The sequence below is a fragment of the Dermacentor silvarum genome, chromosome 1 (assembly GCF_013339745.2).
Source record: "Dermacentor silvarum isolate Dsil-2018 chromosome 1, BIME_Dsil_1.4, whole genome shotgun sequence".
Classification (NCBI taxonomy): domain Eukaryota; kingdom Metazoa; phylum Arthropoda; class Arachnida; order Ixodida; family Ixodidae; genus Dermacentor; species Dermacentor silvarum.
This window is the reverse complement of record NC_051154.1, coordinates 8,525,985-8,546,921: the sequence shown is the minus strand read 5'-3', so window position 1 is coordinate 8,546,921 and position 20,937 is coordinate 8,525,985. Positions and strand designations below refer to the sequence as shown.

The window sequence follows — 20,937 nt, the reverse complement described above, 5'->3', positions numbered from 1 at the left end:
AGCAGCAGTATTGTAAATAAATAAATAAATGTAAAAAAGAGACGGAACGCATGCGACAGAAAGGCCACTGTGACGCACCCGCTCACAAAATTGCAAGAAAGCGATGCGGCAATATGGCGGCTACGGCTAACGCAAGGTTGCACGTATCTTTTGCTGCGGCATCCATCCTCCCGACTCGGGCAGTTCCGGCGTTCCTCGGAATCAGGGGCTCAAGACAAGCACACAAGCCGGCCGTATGACTCGGAGATGCAAATGTCAGAAGTGAAATCACGTGACTAGAGCTAAAGTCCGACTCCGCCTCGAAGCCTAGCCAAATCTCCCTACCCTGGCAGGAAAATAGATGGGACGAGCGTTTGTTGAAAGGCCATCCTGCAGTGGCCTCGGTTACGGTGGTAGGTTGTCAACGGTGGACCGTCGCCAACAGCGGCGAAACTGTGTTGTGATCATGTGACGGGAAACGCTCTCAATCTCGACGACTGCCCCACACTCAAAGACATTCGACCAAGGGCGGACACTCCCATAGAGCCCAGCGGGCGAACTGACTGTAGCGCACCAAGCCGCCGGCATTAAAACCTGAACGACATTTCCGGTTTTGGTTTTGGGCGCGCGCGTTTTGAACGCTATAGCTAGTATGCGTTACGCCGGCTGCGCCGATCGGCGCGGTATTTTTTATTTTCGCTTCTACTGCTCAACCGCGCGCGGTCTTGGTGCGGAATCGTTCTATTATTTGGTAAAATTATTACGAACGATTTTTACAAGCCTCCATCGAATCTGTGCAACGTGCAATTTCATAAAGTAGATGCAAGACGCCTTGTGAAAAAGGAAATGTTTATTTTGCTCTATATAAATGCTTGTTCCTGGCTTTTTGTGCATTCATCCAATGTCGTGGCACCAGGCAGTGGCGTAGCCAGAAATTTTGTTCGGGGGGGGGGGGGGGGAGCTCAGGTTGCAGCGTGGCCTCCTCTTTATCGAATTTGTCGAGGGATCAAATGCATGAATAATAACTGCATTGCCAATGCCATTGTATATTAGATGCTGCAAACGAATTATTGAACGCTATGCACTGTCAAGTAAAATATGTATTCTTTCATAAAAGAATATATTCGCATGTCCCAAAAATTGTGGCAGAAATAACTGATATCAATGCTTCCATGTTTTTTTTGTCTATTTAATATGTGAAGAAAATATCACACGAACTTTAGAACTATATCAGTTCGAAACCAGCAAAGCAGTGCATGCAGCTGATATGAAAAACGTAAAGGCCATGAAATGAATAAGTTGAGGACAAATATTTTGAAGAATCTTTGTCATTCAAGAACCTTGTTTACATTTTTGTACATATGCAAAGGCCAGGAAAAAACCTCAATGACGCTGTCCTTCGTTGCAATAGATTGCGCAGAAGCATCTGTAATCGGTAGTGTATTGTAATTACACCGAGATTATACTCGCAACAGTGAGTACAAATAAAAATTAGGAGTTCTGAAAAATATACATTAGAAATGCGAAGATAAAATGGAATATACAAATGCGAAGATACAGCTTGATAAAGGGCAAAAACGTTTCGCTGGAAACAAAGTTCGCTGCTTGTATACACAAAACCTCGCAACACGATATTTAAATATACGTATAAGTCTTCAGTAAATATACGTATTTAAGCAAACGTCACTGTATATAATGCGTCAAACAAGACATATAAACATGTTGCACAGTCACACATAGTAAGCTTTGCGCACAGAAAGATAGATGATCCAGGCAAGAACAAAACTATGATCGCAGAAATCGTGATATGTATTTGGGCCATGCGGCGGTCGCGACAGGCTACAGCACCATATGGGTAGAATAATAGAGGAATAATGCATAAATCAGTACGAAAAGGTGTAATTTAACTGCCTACACAGCGCCAACAATTATTGTGCACCCAAAATTAAAGGAGGGCATTGCTTCGTTTCAAAAAAGAAATAAAAGCAGGTAGCTAAAAAGGAAAGAAAAGGACAAACGAAAGCCACAGATGATGCGGCACGTTGAACTACCCAATATCCGAGTGTGTTTTTGGCAAACGCCGCGTGGGCCGGGCTTTCAATGAGCAAGGTCGGTCAAAATTGGTTATTTATGTTCTCGTAATTTTCGTATTCGCATGATAATTTTGATTATGATGCTAACTGCTAGAATAAACGGCGAAAATTTCTGCGTTTTTAAAAGCTAATGAACAGTCATACGTTTTCATAATTACGAGCTTATGGACCTGAAGAAACAGCATTTTATTTGCATTGATTTTTGCTGCTTCGCTATCTAACGGACAAACTTCTCTTGGCGGGGAAGTTGAGGGAAGCGGTCAATGACTTAGGACACGTTAATGCCAACGTTTCTGTGGGTGTATAGAAGCGCCAGCCTAACCATGCGTTCCACAGACATTGTAGAGCGCAAGTAGTTTTTTAGTAAAGTCTTATTAAACCTGCGCTGGCAGTGTTCCTAGTTTCCGTGCTCACGTTGGTTTCGACGGGAATTCAGGGCGCAGGCTCCTTTCCCAAGCGTATCACCCCTGAAGGAAGCCGAACGCCAGGCCGGGGTACGCTTGTACCCTTTTGAACCAGTGGGTGCCCGGCGGCGGTGGGAATCGAACCCACAGCCTCCCGCAGCCGAGGCGGGCGTTCTACCACTAGGCCACGGCTGCGGTTCTCTCTGTGCTGGCAGTGGTCACTGGAAGGGTGACTAGAATCTGCAGCAGTTTGTACACATTTACATAGAACCTGCAGTCGCAATTAGAGATGGGCATCTATTCCGGTGCTAAAACTAAAACACTTCCTTGATGTCGTTGGCATACTTGTTTAGGTACCTTGCACAAACAGTAGGCTGTTGGATTCCAGCGATGTCCGTCGTTTCATCAGGAAGTATGGAGAAGCAGCCTGCTTTTGCATCTAGGCTTTCTTTAATAATTTCACCACAAATTTCCATAATTTGGTTTTGTGCATCTGGGCTTAAATACGAGGCATGACTGGGGAAACTTTCCAAATGGTTCTTCAGATATGTATCTCCACAATCAGCTCGCATACGAAGACGCGCTCTGAAAATACCTGTATTTTCAGCGGGGCCTATGCTTAAATTCATAGGACCACTGTCCCTGTGGCCATGGAAAGCCAGACCTTGTCGCCCGCAAAAAAAAAAAAAAAAATCCTCAATAATGGGTCGTTTACTTTCTTCTGTTTTCTCATATTTTACTTGGCCTGCCCTGTTGCAGCTGATCGATCACATTGGGTGCACTTCCTAAAAATGTTTGGAGAAAATTATCATCGGCCAGCTGACAGTCACGGTGATATTTAGTATTTTCGTGTGTGTGGAAGATTGCGAGCGCGTGCTTCCATTTCTGGAGTGGCTTCGACACGAGGGCTCCAGTGCGCGCATGTTGGCCCGAGTTTATAAGAACATTAACCCCATAAAGTTCCAGAATGAAAAATCTTTTAAAGCACGCCTTTGGAAATGTCAGTGCACCTTTCGCGTCAAAAGTTTATGAGAACATTATACCCATAAAGTTTCGTAATTGAAATCCATGCGCTCCGTAGATTCCGCGGCCGCTGCGAGATGCCGCAACGCGCCCGCTCGCTATCAAAAGGCCCTTGAAAGTTTGTGCTCGGATGCCGCTCCTTGCGTTACGTGACTCCAGGTGCAAGGGCGTTGCGACTAGTTCGCAATGTGCGTGCCGAAATGTCTTTTCGAGCGTGAAAAAGGCATTGTAGACAAAATCCAGAATGATTTTCGGCGTTGGTGGTAGTTTTGGTCGGCGGTGCATGCCAGCACGAAAATATTTCAGGAAGGGCTGAAGCCCCCCCCCCCCCCCCCCCCCCCGCCCCCCAGGTAAGCAGCAGTAGTTGCCGTACAAAGCTCCACCGGACGGCATCAGCAGAAGAAAGTAAATTACAAGCATGTGTCATTTTGGTATTTAGACCTTATAGGAATGCTGCATCTATAGAGGCGAAACGTGCGAAAGTGGTGAATGGGTGGCATCACAACCAAAAGCAATTCGCTTTTACATACATGGCGTAGAAAATACCCCACTCATCCCAAACACTGCCACAAAATATGAACATCTGATTTCCAAGCATTCCTCCATTCTCGGGCATTGTTTCATGTACATTAAGAACACAAATACACGGGTGGCTGCGCGTTTTCGACACCTTAGCCTCAGCCGACGCGATGGTACGCGACGTACACAGAGGTGGCCACAACACAGGCTGCTAGACGCAGACCATGCTAGACGCTCGCAGCATGCCTTCTACTCGCACTCAAGACAAATGCGTTGGTGCACAGTTTGTTTTTAGTCGTTCATAAGATGGAACTTTCGAGTCATAAGTTCTTGGTTTTTGAGCGTTCTGCCGGCGCAAGCAACACACTCCCGTATCACTCTTGGGAATCGCTCGTCGCGTTTTCGACGTATCAGTGTCAGTGAAAGTGTCAAACTCCAGAGATCAGATAGAATTCGCTGAACTGTCGAAACTGATCAACAAGAAGAAAGTAACGTATTTCCGAAATTATAACGTGGAAAGACTGAGGAAGCAGTAAAAAATGGACGCAGCATGAAATCAGTGAGAAGAAAACTTGGCCTAGGACAAGGCAAAATGTATGCACTCAAAGATACGCAGGGTAATATTATCAGCAATTTCGATGACATAGTAAAAGCAGCGGAAGAATTCTATGCTGACCTGTAGAGTGCTCAGAGCAGCCAAGCTACTTTCATTCGAAGTAGTGATGAACCGGATACAGAGGCTCCTTCTATAACTAGCAATGAAGTTAGAAGGGCCTTGAAAGACATTACCAGGGGAAAATCTGCTGGAGAAGATGGTATAACAGTAGATTTACTAAAAAGATGGAGGAGATATCATGCTTGAAAAGCTTGCGGCCCTTTATACGCAATGCCTCACAACTTCAAGTGTACCAGAGAGCTGGAAGAACGCCAACATTATACTAATCCATAAGAAGGGAGACGTTAAAAAATTGAAGAATTATAGACACATTAGCTTGCTTTCAGTATTGTATAAAATATTCACCAAGATAATTTCCAATAGAATCAGGGCAACACTTGACTTCAGCCAACCAAGAGAACAGGCTGGCTTCAGGAAGGAATATTCTACGATGGATCATATCCATGTCATAAATCAGGTAATAGAGAAATCTGCGGAGTACAATCAACCTCTCTATATGGCTTTCATAGATTATGAAAAGGCATTTGATTCAGTAGAGATACCAGCAGTCACAGAGGCATTGCGTAATCAAGGAGTACTGGAGGCATACGTTAATATATTCACAAATATCTACAAGCATTGCACATCAACCTTGGTTCTCCACAAGAAAAGTAGAAAGTTACATATCAAGAAAAGGGTCAGGCAAGGAGGCACAATCTCTCCAATGCTATTCACTGCATGCTTAGAAGAAGTATTCAAGCTCTTAGACTGGGAAGGCTTAGGAGTGAGGATCAACGGCGAATATCTCAGCAACCTTCGGTTTGTAGATGACATTGTCCTATTCAGCAATAATGAGGACGAATTGCAGCAAATTATTGAGGACCTTAACCGAGAAAGTGTAAGAGTGGGTTTGAAGATTAATATGCAGACGACAAACGTAATGTTCAATAGCCTGGCAAGGGAACAAGAATTCAGGATCGTCAGTCAGCCTCTAGAGTCTGTAAAGGCCCGAGTACGTTTATCTAGGTTAATTACTTACAGGGGACCCTGATCATGACAAGGAAACTTACAGAAGAGTAAAATTGAGTTGTAGTGCATACGGCAGGCATTGACAAATCCTGACTGGGAGCTTACCACTGTCATTGAAAAGAAAAGTGTACAATCATTCCATTCTACCGGTGCTAACATATGGGGCAGAAACGTGGAGGTTAACACGGAATCTCGAGAACAAGTTAAGGACCGCACAAAGAGCGATGGAACGAAAAATACTAGGCCTAACGTTAAGAGACAATAAGAGAGCGGTGTGGATCAGAGAACAAACGGGGATAGCCGATATTATAGTAGACATTAAGCGGAAAAATGGAGCTGGGTAGGCCAAATAATGCGTAGGATGGATAACCGGTGGATCATTAGAGTTACGGAATGGATACCAAGAGAAGGGAAGCGCAGACGAGGACGGCAGAAAACTAGGTGGGATCATGAAGTTAGTAAATTTGCAGGCGCAAGTTGGAATCAGCTAGCGCAAGGCAGGGTTAATTGGAGATCACAGGGAGAGGCCTTCGTCCTGCAGTGGACATAAATTCAGGCCGATTATGATGATGATGATATGTAAAAGCGAATTTCTTTTCTTTGTAATGCCGCCCATTCACCACTTTCGTACGTTTCGCCTCTACACGCAGTATTCCTATAATGTCGAAATACCAAAATGACACATGTAATTTACTTCTTTCAGCTGGTGTCCGGTGGAGCTTCGTAGGGAAACTACTGCTGCTTACCTGGTGCCACAACGTTGGATTAATGTACAAAAAGCCCGGAACGAGCATTAATATAGAGCAAAATAAACGTTTCGTCATTTCACAATGCGTCTTGCGTCTACTTTATGAAACTGGACGTTGCACAGATTCGGTGGAGGCTTGTAAAAATCGTTCGCAGTGATTTTTACTACATAATAAAACGATTCTGTGCCAAGACCGAGCGTAGTTGAGCAGCAGAAGCAAGAAAATGCCGCGCCGATCGGCGCAGCTGGCGTAACGCGTGCCAGCTAGCGTTCAAAACGCGCGCGCCCGATACCGGATGTGTGGTTCAGGTATTCATGCCGACGGCTTGGTGCGCTGCAGTCAATTTGGCCGCTGGGCTCTATGGAAGTGTCCGCTCTTGTTGAATTTCTTTCTCTATGATGCGACGGTGAACCGAATCACACACAAGGAAGGAAAGTGGGAAGGCAGTGCGGGAGGGAGTGGGGGCGGCTTGTACTCTGGTAGCAACTGCGTTGTTTGAGCAGCAGCGCGCGCCTTATCTTGAAAGCGACCTGCAGATACGATGACTTCGGGGTCGGTCGACTCGCAGTCAGCCTGGCGCGCTTCCGTTGCTGCTCCGTCCAATTCTCGCACGGCGCTCGATCACGAGACGAACCCGGCGCTTGTGTTCGTGTGTTCTTTCGTCTTTTCGTCTTCCTTGTTGCGCCGTTCTGAAGCCATGTTACTGTAGAGGATGCGAGTGTAGTTTACGGTGTAGAAAAGGTAGGTTTCCACGTCCCAGCTTAGATTGTGTAACACAAGTACTTGCTCTGTTTTTATAAGGTCAATGCCATTTAAAAAGTAGAGGCTGCCTTTCGGTGCTGAATGTAATGCTTGCGTTTTCGAGGTGTCGATCATTTAACCTTATTTGTTACACCGCAAAATAACCTCACGTAATGCATCGTTAAAGTTAATATGGTTGATCGTCTCGGTTATTTATGTTTGCACACATGACGCAGTCGTCTGCGAAAAGTCGGGTGTCCCAAAGGGATGACACTCCAGTGTCATGCAAATGGTACTAGACACACTCTCCAGCAATCACGCATGCCGTGTTTCAGATAGCGTGGTAGCCATTGGACTACTTTGCGCTCAGTACCAACCGGTAGCAGTTTAGGTATTAAGTCATTATCATGCAAAGCGTCGAAGGCGAACAAATAGATATGAAGGCAAGAGTGCATATGTGACACTGTCCCTAGGAAAACTCGCTGAACGAATTATTCGGATTCGTTAGAAATGATATCAGGGTTAATAATGGTTGCTGCAGATACACTTATCTCAGTCTTTCAGTAAGTAGTGCCAAAAATTGCTGGCTCTCCTGTAATCGAGAGCAGATGTAAGCATGAAATGTGAAATGGCTACCGGCAAAGCAGATTGGTTGGAGATGATACTAGCCACAATCTTAAAATGGATGTAGTGCATGCATGTTCGCAACAGCACACCGCACCACACCACACCGCACCACACCGCAGCATGCCTTACTGTGCACTGGTCCATATGGACGCTGCCTAGCTAGAACAAGAAAACCGGCTGAAGGCGGCACGACAGGGAGCGAAAGACGGCAAGGGAGACAGAGCGTACTGCCCAGCTAAAAGAAGAAAAGCGCCTGAAGCAGGCGCCACGCAGCGTGGCGCGATCTCTCGAGGTGACGCAAAACCCGCGCCGCGGAACTCACGGACCGCTGGCGTTCAAAAGAGCACAGGCAACACTGTCTCAGCGCCAAAAGATGACCGTCAAGTGTATGGGGCCGTGTATCTGCCTTTTGAACGTCGCTATTGGAAATCACAAATAAAACTTCAGCGTACTAGAAGTTACAGCTTGAGTGATATCGTTAACAAACATTAGAAAGAACTCGGAAGCAATATTTTTTGTAACTTGTTTGGGCAGTAACTAGCGTATGTAATGCGGTCCTGTACAAAGGGTTGGGGGCGAGATACCGCATTTTAGTAACTTTCGACTGGTTGACCGGATGATCTCGTTGTGTTCTCGCAACGATGCTCGGATGTTCTCGTTTAAGTGGCCGGATAACGGTTCTGGCTTTTGGCTCAAGGTCACTTGAAGGTCGCCGACAACGGCAGTTAAAGTCTTTCATGCTTAAAATTCCTACGATGATTAACCATGAAGCAAGGTATAGGCCAAAGACAGAAGGCATTCCTTATGCAGGCACATTTTCGTTACCAGAATAAGTAACAAGACTAGGGATATCGCTCTTGTTACTTGCACCATTTCACGCGTGTTCCACGAGTATAACCTGCTGACGCGTTTCTTTTGAGTGGCACATATCTGTGTACACAGTGAAATTCAACATATTGTAACGCCTTGGTTGAGCTGAAAGGAAGAGGAGGAGGACGACGGTTCGTTTGGGTGCGGAGCGCAGAACGAAACAGGTGCTTTCATCCCATCATATGCAAATAAACACGCTTCATCCGTAATTTTGTGGTGGAGGTGCGGGGTCCTCAACCAAGGCAACACGGTTCTGCAACAACCTCATCTACGCCGAAGCCGTGACCTTGTGGACTGCCCCCGTTGCACTTGTGGTCGAGATGTCTCGCGGTGAAGACGGAACCCGGAATGTACCAGTTCTTGCAGCTGCATGCAGCCCCTGCCCTGGTTGCAGCGGGCCCTTCGATGCCTGCTTCAGCCGCGGCTGGTCCCTGGCAGCATCAGCACCTGATAGAGCCTGGCACATTCGAAGGCAAATCTGGCGAGGACGCAGATGAGTGGCTCACACACTACAAACGGGTGAGCAACTATTACCATTGGGATGCGGCAACTCAGCTGTCCAACGTCGTGTGTTTCTTAACGGACACAGCACTTGTGTGGTTTGGCGACCATGAGGACGACCTCACGACGTGGGATTGGTTAGTGTCCGAAATAACGGAGTGTTTTGGGGACTGAGTCGCGAAGAGGAAGCAGGCTGAACAAACGGTGCTGCAAAGAGCCCAAATCCAAGGCGAGACGTGCACGACGTATATTGAGGCTATATTGAAGCTCTGCAAGAACGTCAACCCTCGCATGTCAGAGGAGGACAAGGTCGGCCACTTTTTAAAAGGAATTGCCGAGGATGTATGTCACTTCTTCATCGGCAAAGAGAACCTTGTTACAGTAGTTGACGTCATACGGCATTATCGTACATTCGAGACCCTGAAGATGAAGAATCTGAATCACGCCTACGATTCGGTCGGTTACCGAATGGGACTACCGTTGCAAATGTTGACGACTACACGTCCTTTGAACTCGTGTCTACAGTACGCGAAATTATACGGGAAGAGTTCACCCGACACCTGTACTCGACACCTTATGATGCTGCGCCAATCCAGGTTCCCTCTCATCATGTTTCTATTGATGCAACTGGCGTCGAGGACTACTACAGTTATCGTTCGCCGCCGAGGCCGCAGCGCAATCACTACCCAGAGTCGAAGTACGAACACCCTTTCAGCTATCCTTGTCAGCCGGCCGCTACACCCCAGGAGCCGTGTGAAGATGCATTTGTCCCACAGCGTCGCGACATTGCTTTTCAGGAGTACAATGCATATCGCCAACCTCCTGTGTGTTATTGTTGTGGTGCTACGGGACACATAGCTCGGTTCTGTCGTCGGTGCAGGGAAGCATCACCATACGATCCGCCATCAACGTTTCGTCGCACCGGCAATGGTTACAACAATGATCCCTGGTCCGCCTATTCCAGGAGCACCTCGGCGCAATAATTCTCCCGCTTCTAACCGTAGTTTGACACCTCCGTCCGCCCGACTGCACCGCTCGCCTTCACCGTGACGGCGGCTCTCACCACCGCCACTGCCGGGAAACTAGTCGGCGCGACCGATGGAGGTGAGGTCGCACAAAATGATTTACCTCAAATGCCTCCGCCAGTTACGATGCTTAAGAACAAAATACACGCGTTAATATATTGAGTATGTGCAACGGCTTTAGTGGACATTGGTGCAACCATTTCTGTTATGAGTTGTTCCTTCAAAGATCGCTTTGGCCGCAAAGTTATGTTTTCTTGGCACGAATCTACACGATTTCGTGGTGTCGGCGGAGAAATACTTCATCCTCTGGGGGTTTGCGTCGTTAACGTCTTGTTGGGCGCAAAGGTGTTCACAACTGAGTTCCTGGTTCTGCAGCGGTGTACACACGAAGTTATTGTCGGTATTCACTTTCTCCATGAGTGTGGTGCTTTCGTCCACTGTGGCAGCGGTGAACTTTCGGTCAGCAGTGAAGTTGTTCCTGCCCTCGGTGACGAGCTGCCGCCCGCGGAAAGCACACTGGTTGTTTCCGATTAACTGACAGTGCCACCATGGTCCATGCGGTCAGTTGCCGTGTTTGCTTCCGTCTCTGCCGTATGGCCCTTTGATGTCATCGTTCAACCTCTCACCGGTCAGTGTACTAAGAAAGACATCTTCGTGCCTCTCTGTATGGTGTCGATTAACAACCGAGCCACGTCTTTGTGGGCACTTAACTGTTCGCCAGTGCCTGTTATACTTCCTCGAGGAATGATGCTCGCTCTATTTGATGATGCCATCGGAAATTCTATCGCTGCCGTTAACGACGAAGAAGGTAAAAAATGCTTGGCCGTTTGCGAATGCAGTTGCTCCTACGAGTCGCAGTGTCTGAGCATGGTTAGTAAGAACCTACGGTTACACGAGCGACAAAGATTGGTGGAGCTATTGGAAAGACATGCTTCTGTGTTTGACTTCTGCGGAAAAGAGAAGCGTCCATCTTTACCCTGTTCTCGAGCTCAGCACAGGATCGATACAAGCTCTGCTCATCCGGTCCGGCAAAAACCTTACCGAGTGTCGACATCGGAGCGCAAAGTTATTGCCGAACAAGTTCAGGATATGCTGCAGAAGGGCGCTATTGAAGAATCGTGCAGAACTTGGGCAGCACGTGTCATTTAGGTTAAGAATAAAGAAGGCTCTTTGAGGTTTTGCGTTGATTATAGATGATTAAACGCCCTCACCAAAAAAGATGTATATCAACTACCTCGGATAGACGATGTCATCGACTGCCTGCATTCGGCTTTCTACTTTTCTTCACTAGATCTACGATCAGGGTATTGGCAGATCCCTGTGCACCCTACTGACAAGGAGAAGGCTGCATTCATGACGCCCGATGGACTATATCAATTTAATGTTATGCCGTTTGGGCTTTGCAATGCTCCCGCTACTTTCGAAAGATTTATGGACTCGGTTCTTCGCGGTTTGAAATGGGAGGTATGTTTCTGCTATCGAAATGACGTTGTCATTTTCGGGCGTACTTTCAAAGAGCATAACGCCCGTTTAAATCTCGTTTCAGACTGCGTCGAAAAGGTCGGCTTGGTTTTAAATTCTAAGAAGTGCCGGTTTGGCGAACGACAAGCGTTAGTCCTTGGTCACCTAGTTGACAAAGATGGTGTCAGGCCAGGCTCCCGGAAAATAGAAGCACTCAGTGCCTTTAAGCCACTTCAGTCACTAAAGGAACTCCGCAGCTTCTTGGGATTATGCTCCTACTTTCGACGGTTCGTGCCGTGATTCGCGGACATTGTTTATCTATTGACAAGTCTCTTGCGAAAAGACAGCCCATACGAATGGCACCTGAATGCGACGCGGCATTCTCTGAACTCATATTTCTGCTGACATCAGAACCCATTCTTCGTCACTACGATCCGTCTGCTCCGGCCTGCTGAAGTGCACAGTGACGCCAGCGGAATCGGCATCGGAGGAGTGCTTGTTCAGCGCCATAATAATGAAGAGTATGTGGTTGCATATGCGAGCCGTTCTCTCAGCAAGGCTTAACGAAACAACACTGTGACAGAGCAAGAATGCTTAGCGGCTGTATTTGCTGTTCAGAAGTGTCGTTTCTACCTAGTACGGGCGTCCATTCGCAATTGTAACCGGCCGTCATTCCTTATGTTGGCTTGTTACCCTCCGCGACCCCTACGGTCGTCTAGCACTCTGGGCTTTACGGCTTCAAGAATTTGACTTCATTGTTTCGTACAAAAGTGGAAGACGTCATGCCAAAGCTGATTGCCTTTCTCGCCTTCCTCTGTCCACAACGGAGGATAACGCGGACAATCTCGACACCTGCTTTGCTGCTGTCTCTCACACGTTTCTTGACGCCCCGTCTTCCAGCGGTAACAGTGTAATGACTTATGTTTCGACCCCCTGTTCGCCGATGCCTGCAGTCCCAAGGCCAGTGGTTGCTTTTTTCTTCGGGATGGACTGTTATACAAGACAAATTACTCAGCAAGTGGCGCGCGGTATTTACTGGGTGTTCCCCAAAGCCTGCAATTTGACGTTCTCCGTGTCATGAATGTTGATCCGACGTGAGACCATCTTGGATTCATTCTCACCTTACATCGAATACAGGAGTGGTTTTACAGGCCTAAGATGCGACATTCTACTAAACAATACGTGTCGAGCAGCGATAAGCGCCAGCGTCACAAGCGACCTACAAGCGCTCCGCAAGGCCTTCTTCATCCTGTAACATAAGATATGATATGATTGATATGATATGATATGATACTCATATGATATGATTAATAAAAATCGGGCCTCTCGACTCCCTTTCTTCTCGTTCATCACGGTAGCGCCACCTACTACACCTTTCGAGCAAGTTGGTATCGACCTGCTAGGACCGTTTCCACGATATTCGAACAACAACCGCTGGGTCGTCGTCTGTGTCGATCACCGTACTAGATATGCGAAAACCGCTGCGATATCTTCCTCCACAGCTGCTTGCGTCGGTGCCTTCTTGTTACGCTACGTAATTCTTGGCCACGATCCGCCTCGTGTAATCATCAGCGACCGTGGTCGCCAATTTGTCGCCGACCCCGTGGAAGAATTGCTTAGACTGTGCACTCCGCAGTTCCGCCACTCAACAACATATCATCCCCAGATGAATGGCCTTGTCGAACGAACCAACCGCACCCTGACCAACATACTGGCTATGTATGTACGATATCATCCAATCATAAGAACTGGGATGACATCTTACCGTTTATTTCCTATGCCTACAATACAGCGAAGCACGAAACTACGGACTTGACACCTTTCTAGCTGCTCTACGCTCTAGTACCGCGCACCTGTCTCGATACCATTTTACCCTTTACACGTACTCCATACAGAGGACTGAGTTGCCTAAACTTCGTGCCGTGCTGAAGAAATCCGACAAATTGCTCGTACGCGTACACTAGCATCACAAGATCGCTCCAAGGAGCGGTATGACCACCGCGGTGACAAAGTTTCATTCGAAAAAGGTGACTTGGTGTGGCTGTGGACCCCTTAGCGTAGAGGCGGGTTATGCCGAAAGTTCTTGGCTCAGTGTACCGGTCCCTTCAGCATCATTGACCGCATTAGTGATATAACGTATGTGGTCACCCGTGTAAGGTCACCAGGACGCCGCTCTAGCGCTACTCAAGTTGCGCATGTTACGCGCCTCAAGTGATATCACACTATCACTCAGCCCCAACTCCCATGGTGGGTTTCGTCTGCGAAACGGGGAATGTAACGCCTTGGTTGAGGCGAAAGGAAGAAGAGGAGGACGACGGATCTTTTTGGGTGGGGAAGCGTAGAACGAAACCGGTGCTGGACTGCTTTCATAGACTCTCATCCATCATCTGTAAATAAACACGCCTCATCAGTAACAATATTTTAAACGAGACCACAGTGTATTGCCATAATGTATTTGAGCGAAACTAGGACACGGATTTCAGATATTTAAGCGCTGCCCAGAATTTGTGGGGAGCTATTAATATAGCCATTGTGCCTGTGTATTTCTGTACTCTGCTCAACTGTAGTGTGTTTTATGTGCACTCGCGTTCGCTGTGATCTCTGCAATTGCCGTGACCAAGAAGAATCAGCGGAACAAACGTGCTCATTTTTTAGCCACAACCACACCAAGTCTATGCCTGAGGCTTCATTCACACAGCCGTCAAACGCTCCGTCGCGTCACCGCCACGTAAAAAACAAAAAAACAAAAAAAAAACAAAACAAAAAATAACGTACAGCAGGCGCGACGGAGCAGCGTACGAAGAGGCAACGACGGTGGCGACGTCTACAGCAGCACGGTTTTCTACAGTGTTGACTGACCGGTCCCAAGTTCGCCTAAACCTAGAAAAATATAATCTACATTATGCGTTGAATCTGTCAAATAATTTGATGTCGGTGTAATGTCTGCATAAACTAAGAATAAATTGTGTAATGGCGAGCCACAACAACCACAAGTACAGTGCACTAGAATAAAAGGGTATCACTGCGCACCAGCGGCAACGGGGCGAGGTGAAGCCGCCGATGTCAACTTGTAAACGGAGCTATACATTGAAATCGACGAGGCGACGCCTGCTGTGCCACAGGGAAAGCGCATATTGCTACACATGCGACGAAGAGAACATGCACAGCGAGCACCGCGGCGTCGAAACACAAACGGAAAGGACGCTACATTGATCTACGACGCCGCCATGTTTGAATGTGTGGCAACATGCGCTTTCCCTGTGGCGCAGCAGGCGTCCCCCCGTTGATTTCAATGTATAGCTCCGTTTACAAGTTGACATCGGCGGCTTCACGCTCCCGGCGCCGCTGAGCCCACTACCCTTATATTCTAGTACACTGTATACCACGGGTTTACTTTCGTGATGCTGAGCGGTTTTCTGCTGCTGTTCTGGCTTTGCAAACGGAGACAGCAACAAGCGCGCAAAGCTTGGCGACGAAGAAGTACGTGGGGGCGACGAAACATGTGCAGGAATCGCAAGTTCGGCCTTCGGCGTTGTCCATGTTGCATATTTGAGCACCAACGAGACGCACAGCTGAGTTTTCGGTGTGACAGACGTGGAACGCATGTAAACAAACTACCAGCCGCTGCTGTGGCCAGCTTCAGCTTTGTAAAATGGCTGTATTTAGCGACGGCTTCTTAATTTCTGATTGGTCAATTTTGTAGGGGCGGGGCTCCGTCACCGTGCTGGCGGCGGAAACGTATATACAGAGCACCGCTCTGCGTCACCGGCGACCCGTTTTTGAGGGGAAAACGACTCGGAAACCCCCTCCCCTGACGAAAACCGTGACGGTGACACGATGGAGCATTTGACGGCTGAGACTGAAATGATTTAATGAGGCTTAAGTTTGCTCTTCGTATTCCTGGTAAATGGAATTTCCTGGTTACTTCCAGTGGTGGCACGGCGCTTTGTGTGCAGGTTGTGTACACGCTCAACATCCGTGCGGAGGACCAGGAGGCACTGATGTTGGCCATGAAGGAGCTGCACGAGGAAGATGTGAAGCGCGTCACGCGAGACGCCAACGAGAAGATGGCCCACTGCCAGAGCCAGGTATGCGCCGCCATAGAGTATAGCATGTATCAATGCAGTACCCTAATAAATCTGAAAATTGACAAGATTTATATAGATTACCTACACCGCCGTGGTAGCTCAGTGATATGGTGTTTTTGCTGCCGAGGTCGCACGTTCAATCCTGGCCGCATTTGGCAGAATAAAAAAAAAAAAAAACCGTACCGCGCATTGGGTGCACGTTAAAGGACACCAGGTGTCGTCAAACACAATTCGGAGTCCCCACTACGGCATGCCACCTAATCCAATCATGGTTTTGGCCTGTAAAACGCCATAACTTCATTAATTAAGTTTAGCTAGACTAGGTACTTCGAGGTTAAAGGGCCGCATCTTCCGATGTACAACAGGAAAAGAGAAACAAAAAATAAGCACATACAGAACGATACCAAGCTACATAAGTACATCTCAGTGCGTAAACAAGACAAAAGGCAATTTTGGCCTTTTTTAGCAAGAAATGAGCAACTTTTTTTTTCCTGTCAAACGAATGTTTAAATACGGGCCTGCTCTTTCCGTACCCCGGCCATCAAACATTAGTCACAAGCTGCTGGGCCGATTTCAAGGCGCCCTTACTGAATACAGCGTAGTCTGAGGAGCAAACTCATTTTCTGAGTATTTTATTTTTTTCCAATAAGGGACAGTGATCTTTGACAAGCGCGCAGAGGGGCGCACCTTACCATCCTGGCAGGGAGTCTGAAGATGATATACTTTAATTCGGACGAATTGTTCCGCAGTGAGTTTCATAATAATTTCTTGTGCCGGTCGATATATTGTAAAGTTTGCAATATAGCTACATACTTTGTTTACAAAAAATAAAGTATGTAGCCAAGTAAAGCAAGAAGGTTGCAGTATGGCTACATACTTTATTTACAGTGTGTGTACAACAAACAGTGAAGATTTGTTGCCCATAATGCAGGCCTATAATATATGTGGCATCTACCGGAAGGAGGCAAACGTTCTTTTATATAGCACACATCGCTTATGAGATCGATCCACCAGTGTTCTACTCTCATGGAGCACGTTCACACATTGCCACTTTTCTGTCAGATGTGAATTTCTTTCATCCTAACCAGCGCGGATTTCGCAAAGCTCATTCTTGCGACCCTCAACCTGCTCTGTTCCTACATGATTTACATTCTCATCTCGATCGCAACATCCCCATTGACGCTCTATTTTTGGACTCCGAGAAAGCTTTCGATAAAGTGTCACACATCCTTCTTCTGCATAAACTCTCCCACCTCAACCTTCAACCAGACATTGTTAATTGGATCCGTGAATTTCTAACTCATAGCCTTCACTTTGTTTCCGCTAACTCGATCTCTTCAACCTGATCCCCTGTTATATCTGGTGTGCCCCAAGGCTCTGTTCTTGGGCCTCTCCTCTTTCTCATATACATTAATGACCTTCCACTTATCATCGAACATTCGCCTTTTTGCGGATGATTGCGTTTTATACCGTCAAATAACAAATGCTTTAGACTGCTCCGCTCTTCAGGTAGACCTCCTCCAAATCCAGGCATGGTGCAGCAAATGGTTCATGTCCCTCAACGTCAGTAAGTGTTCCCACGTGTCCTTTCATCGACGTCATAATTATGTAGTGCCTTCATACTGCCATAACAACTGTACTTTAACACAGTGTGACACATTGAAATACCTAGGAATGCATATATCGAGTGATTTAACTTGGACCCACCATATTAATCATTTAACTAATTCCTGCAGTCGATTACTAGGTTATCTACGCCGTAACTTGTCTTCAGCATCTCCCTCAATTAAACTACTTGCATATAAAACCCTGATCCGTTCTAAACTAGAATATGTCTGTGCTATCTATGACAACCACCAGGTTAATATGATTTATTCCCTTGAATCGGTTCAGAACCGTGCTGCCAGGTTCATTCTTTCTGACTACTCATATAATACAAGTGTCTCAGCCTTAAAATCCCGGTTGTGTCCTCCCTGGCTCGCCTCCCACCGCAATAGTGCTCGTCTTTTTTTATTTTTTAGGTTCTTTCATTCGCTGCCCATAGGTAACCAAATCATCATTCCAGCGCATCGTATCTCCCGCCATACGCATCCCAATGCTGTGTATCTACCACGCGCCCATTCCACTACATATCAGCGTTCTTTTTTTCTGCATACAGCCCGAGAATGGATAACCCTTCCTTCTGACATCTCCCTCATCACCGACATTTCCCGTTTCAAAGCTGCTTTTGAAGACCATCTTTCAAGTCACGCCAGCTAAGCTCTCCCGCCATTTTTCTACGTGCCCACCCCTCATGTAATGGGACCTTTGAGGTATCATGAATAAATGAATGAATAAATAAATAAATAGATCCCGCCGTGGTGGTGTAGTGGCTTTGGTGTCGCGCTGCTAAGCTCGAGGTTGAGGGATCGAATCCCGGCCGTGGCGGCCGCATTTCGATGGGGGCGAAATGCAAGAACACGCGTTTACCGTGCATTGGGCGTACGTTAAAGAACCTCAGGTCGCCAAAATTAACCCGAAGTCTCCCAATACGGGTGCCTCATAACCATATTGTGCTTTTGGCAAGTAAAACCCCAGAATTTCTTTTTATGAGATCGAACTTTGCAACCTTCATCGGTTGCACGAAATCGCACTGGAAGGAATTTGTATATTTCTGAACATTTCTTTAATGCCATTAGGATACTTCATGCGCTTTGCGTTAGCGATCTGTCCAACCGTTTTCTCGCCGATCACAGGGCAGTCTATGGTACAATGGCTAGAGCATCTGGATGATGTGCTGAAAGCAGGGTATCGAACCGGAACAGAACGAAAAACAGAAAACCGGAAAACAACTTTATTTTTATGCTAACCGGTACTGTACCAGAAGGCAATTCTTTTTTTCACTTTGGAGCAAAACCAAAAAGAATAAAATATGGTTTATGTGTAAGGTAGACCACCTCCTTGAAGCTTTTTCATCCATGCATTGCCTGCACTTGTGGCTCGACTATATGCTCAGCTACACTGTCTCATTTATAAACGCATGCGAGCTTCCCATGATTTTACAAGTGACAGCCCCGCTTTAGTGCCGTTTTCAACGTGTCGCGTTGTGAGGCAGACGCGTTAATAATAAAATCGTGAACGCTTGAAATGGATGATGTTCAGCTGACTTCATGTTAAGAAGCGCATTCTAGCTGGGCAGTCGCTTTTGCCCACACTGATATTTAAACTGAAGGAGGTGCGATAGAAATTACTTGTTGCTTACGAGTTGCGCTTCAGCAACGTGATTTTACAGTGAAGCTGTTAAAGGCTTGGGTCCCGTAGGATCGTGTCCGCGTGTAAAAAAAAAAAAAAAAACTATCATCATCAGCATTGGCTCGAGCGTCGTCGTCTTTTTGAGCGCACGGCCCCTCCTCCCTCCGGGCCGGCTGAGCCCCCGCTATCTTCTCTTGCGCCAGTCGACCTTTTTTTTTTTTATGCCGCGTTCCCCGCCCGACTAGAGTTGAGCCCTGCTGGGAGGCTAGGCCGGCGGCGCTCCTTCTTTGAACCCCAAAACCACTTGATCTTGAAAGTAGCGACACTCTCCTCCGCGCACGCGCTTTCCTCCTCAATTATCATCGGATTTCTCCCATCCCCGGGCCGGCGCGGTGCGCACGGCACGCTTTACCCTCCAGTGGCTCGCTGCAGCCGCATTAGAATCAATGCTATACACGAGAATTTGTTTCATAATCGTGGCTCATAAAAAAGCTCACAGAAGGCAACCAAGAAGAAATATGATAGTTTATTTAAAGTGAATTTGCCGAAGCGATTGAGTGGGCTAAAAACCTTTGTGCTAATGCTACTGTGCAAAATACGTGGTGTGGCCGATGCGAGAACAAAGTAGGAACTGCATTGGTCTTGCAATACTTGCAATATTTTTGGCTAAAACTGATGGTTCGTAAAATGGAACTGAAACATGACCGTGATCTCTGAGTATACGCATGGTAAGAAGCAAATTTCTTCCATTTGAATTTGTTTGCACTCTTGGAAATGAAGACTGCACAAGCATGCACATTTTTATTATACATGTAACTAAAAGAAAACGCCACTTGTTTACTTATACAAGGTGTTCAAAATTAAGCTTTACGGAATTTTAAAAATCGCCTGTGGCAGGTAGCATAACTCTTATTATTGAGCTGGGTTACTCAAAGAGGCGGACATTAGTAGCACGAGAAATCGAAACACATATTCATTTAATTAACAAGAATTGACTAATGAACTTCTTAGTTAATTACTTTACGACACATATTGCACTTCACGAATTGTAGCCGGTGAGATTGCAAGACGCATCCACTTGAAATGAATTTCCAGGATGACACCAGTTACGAGATATTTCCCAAAGTGTGGGACGAAATACATGGGGGCGTTCCAGTTACTTTTGTGCTTCAATGTATAAAACAGCATTTTCGTAAAAAAGTAAGTAAACAACAGTGCATTTTTACGGCGAGTTTGATGGCGCATATCTCCAACCTGGTGTCATTCTGGAGATTCATTCTAAGTGGATACGCCTGACAAGCTCACCAGCTACAATTCGTAAATTGCAATATGTGTCGTAAAGTAATTAACTAAGAAGTTAATTACTCATTTTTTCATTAGTTGAATATGTGTTTTGGTTTCTCGTGCTACTAATGTCCGCCTAATCGAATAACCCAGGTCAACGATAAGAATTGTGCTACCTGTCACAGGCGATTTTAAAAAATTCCTTAAAGCTTAATTTTGAACACCCGGTATATTGGGGGTCGTGCCTTCGCAACATAAGGTGTACGTAAACACCAAAACAAAAAATGCTCGCCGTATTGTAACTTTGTAAAGATACAAGCAGCACGCAAGAGTAAAAGAGATCCTTTGGTTCACAAGTACCAGGCGCCAGGATCACACACACACACACACACACACACACACACACACACACACACACACACACACGCACACGCACACGCACACGCACACGCACACGCACACGCACACGCACACGCACACGCACACGCACACACACACACACACACACACGCGCGCGCGCGCGCGCACATGCACACAATTACAAAATAGGAGTTACAGGCATTAACTTATAAATTACATACATGTGAAAACAAACGCATGCGCAAGAACACTAAAAAAGCTTTGTCATGACACGAAGAGTAAAAAAAAAGTCAGAGCC

The 20,937-nt window shown here is 46.6% G+C and overlaps 1 protein-coding gene across 1 annotated transcript in view; it reads left to right on the top strand.

Annotated features, from left to right (window-relative positions):
• The window catches only part of LOC119456488 (protein FAM184A-like), an 89,810-nt gene that overhangs the window by 4,125 nt on the left and 64,748 nt on the right, over window positions 1–20,937 (top strand). The window contains exon 2 of the mRNA XM_049660941.1: window positions 15,633–15,764. Within this exon, the coding sequence (XP_049516898.1) occupies window positions 15,633–15,764 (132 nt within the window). The remainder of the gene's footprint in view (window positions 1–15,632; window positions 15,765–20,937) is intronic.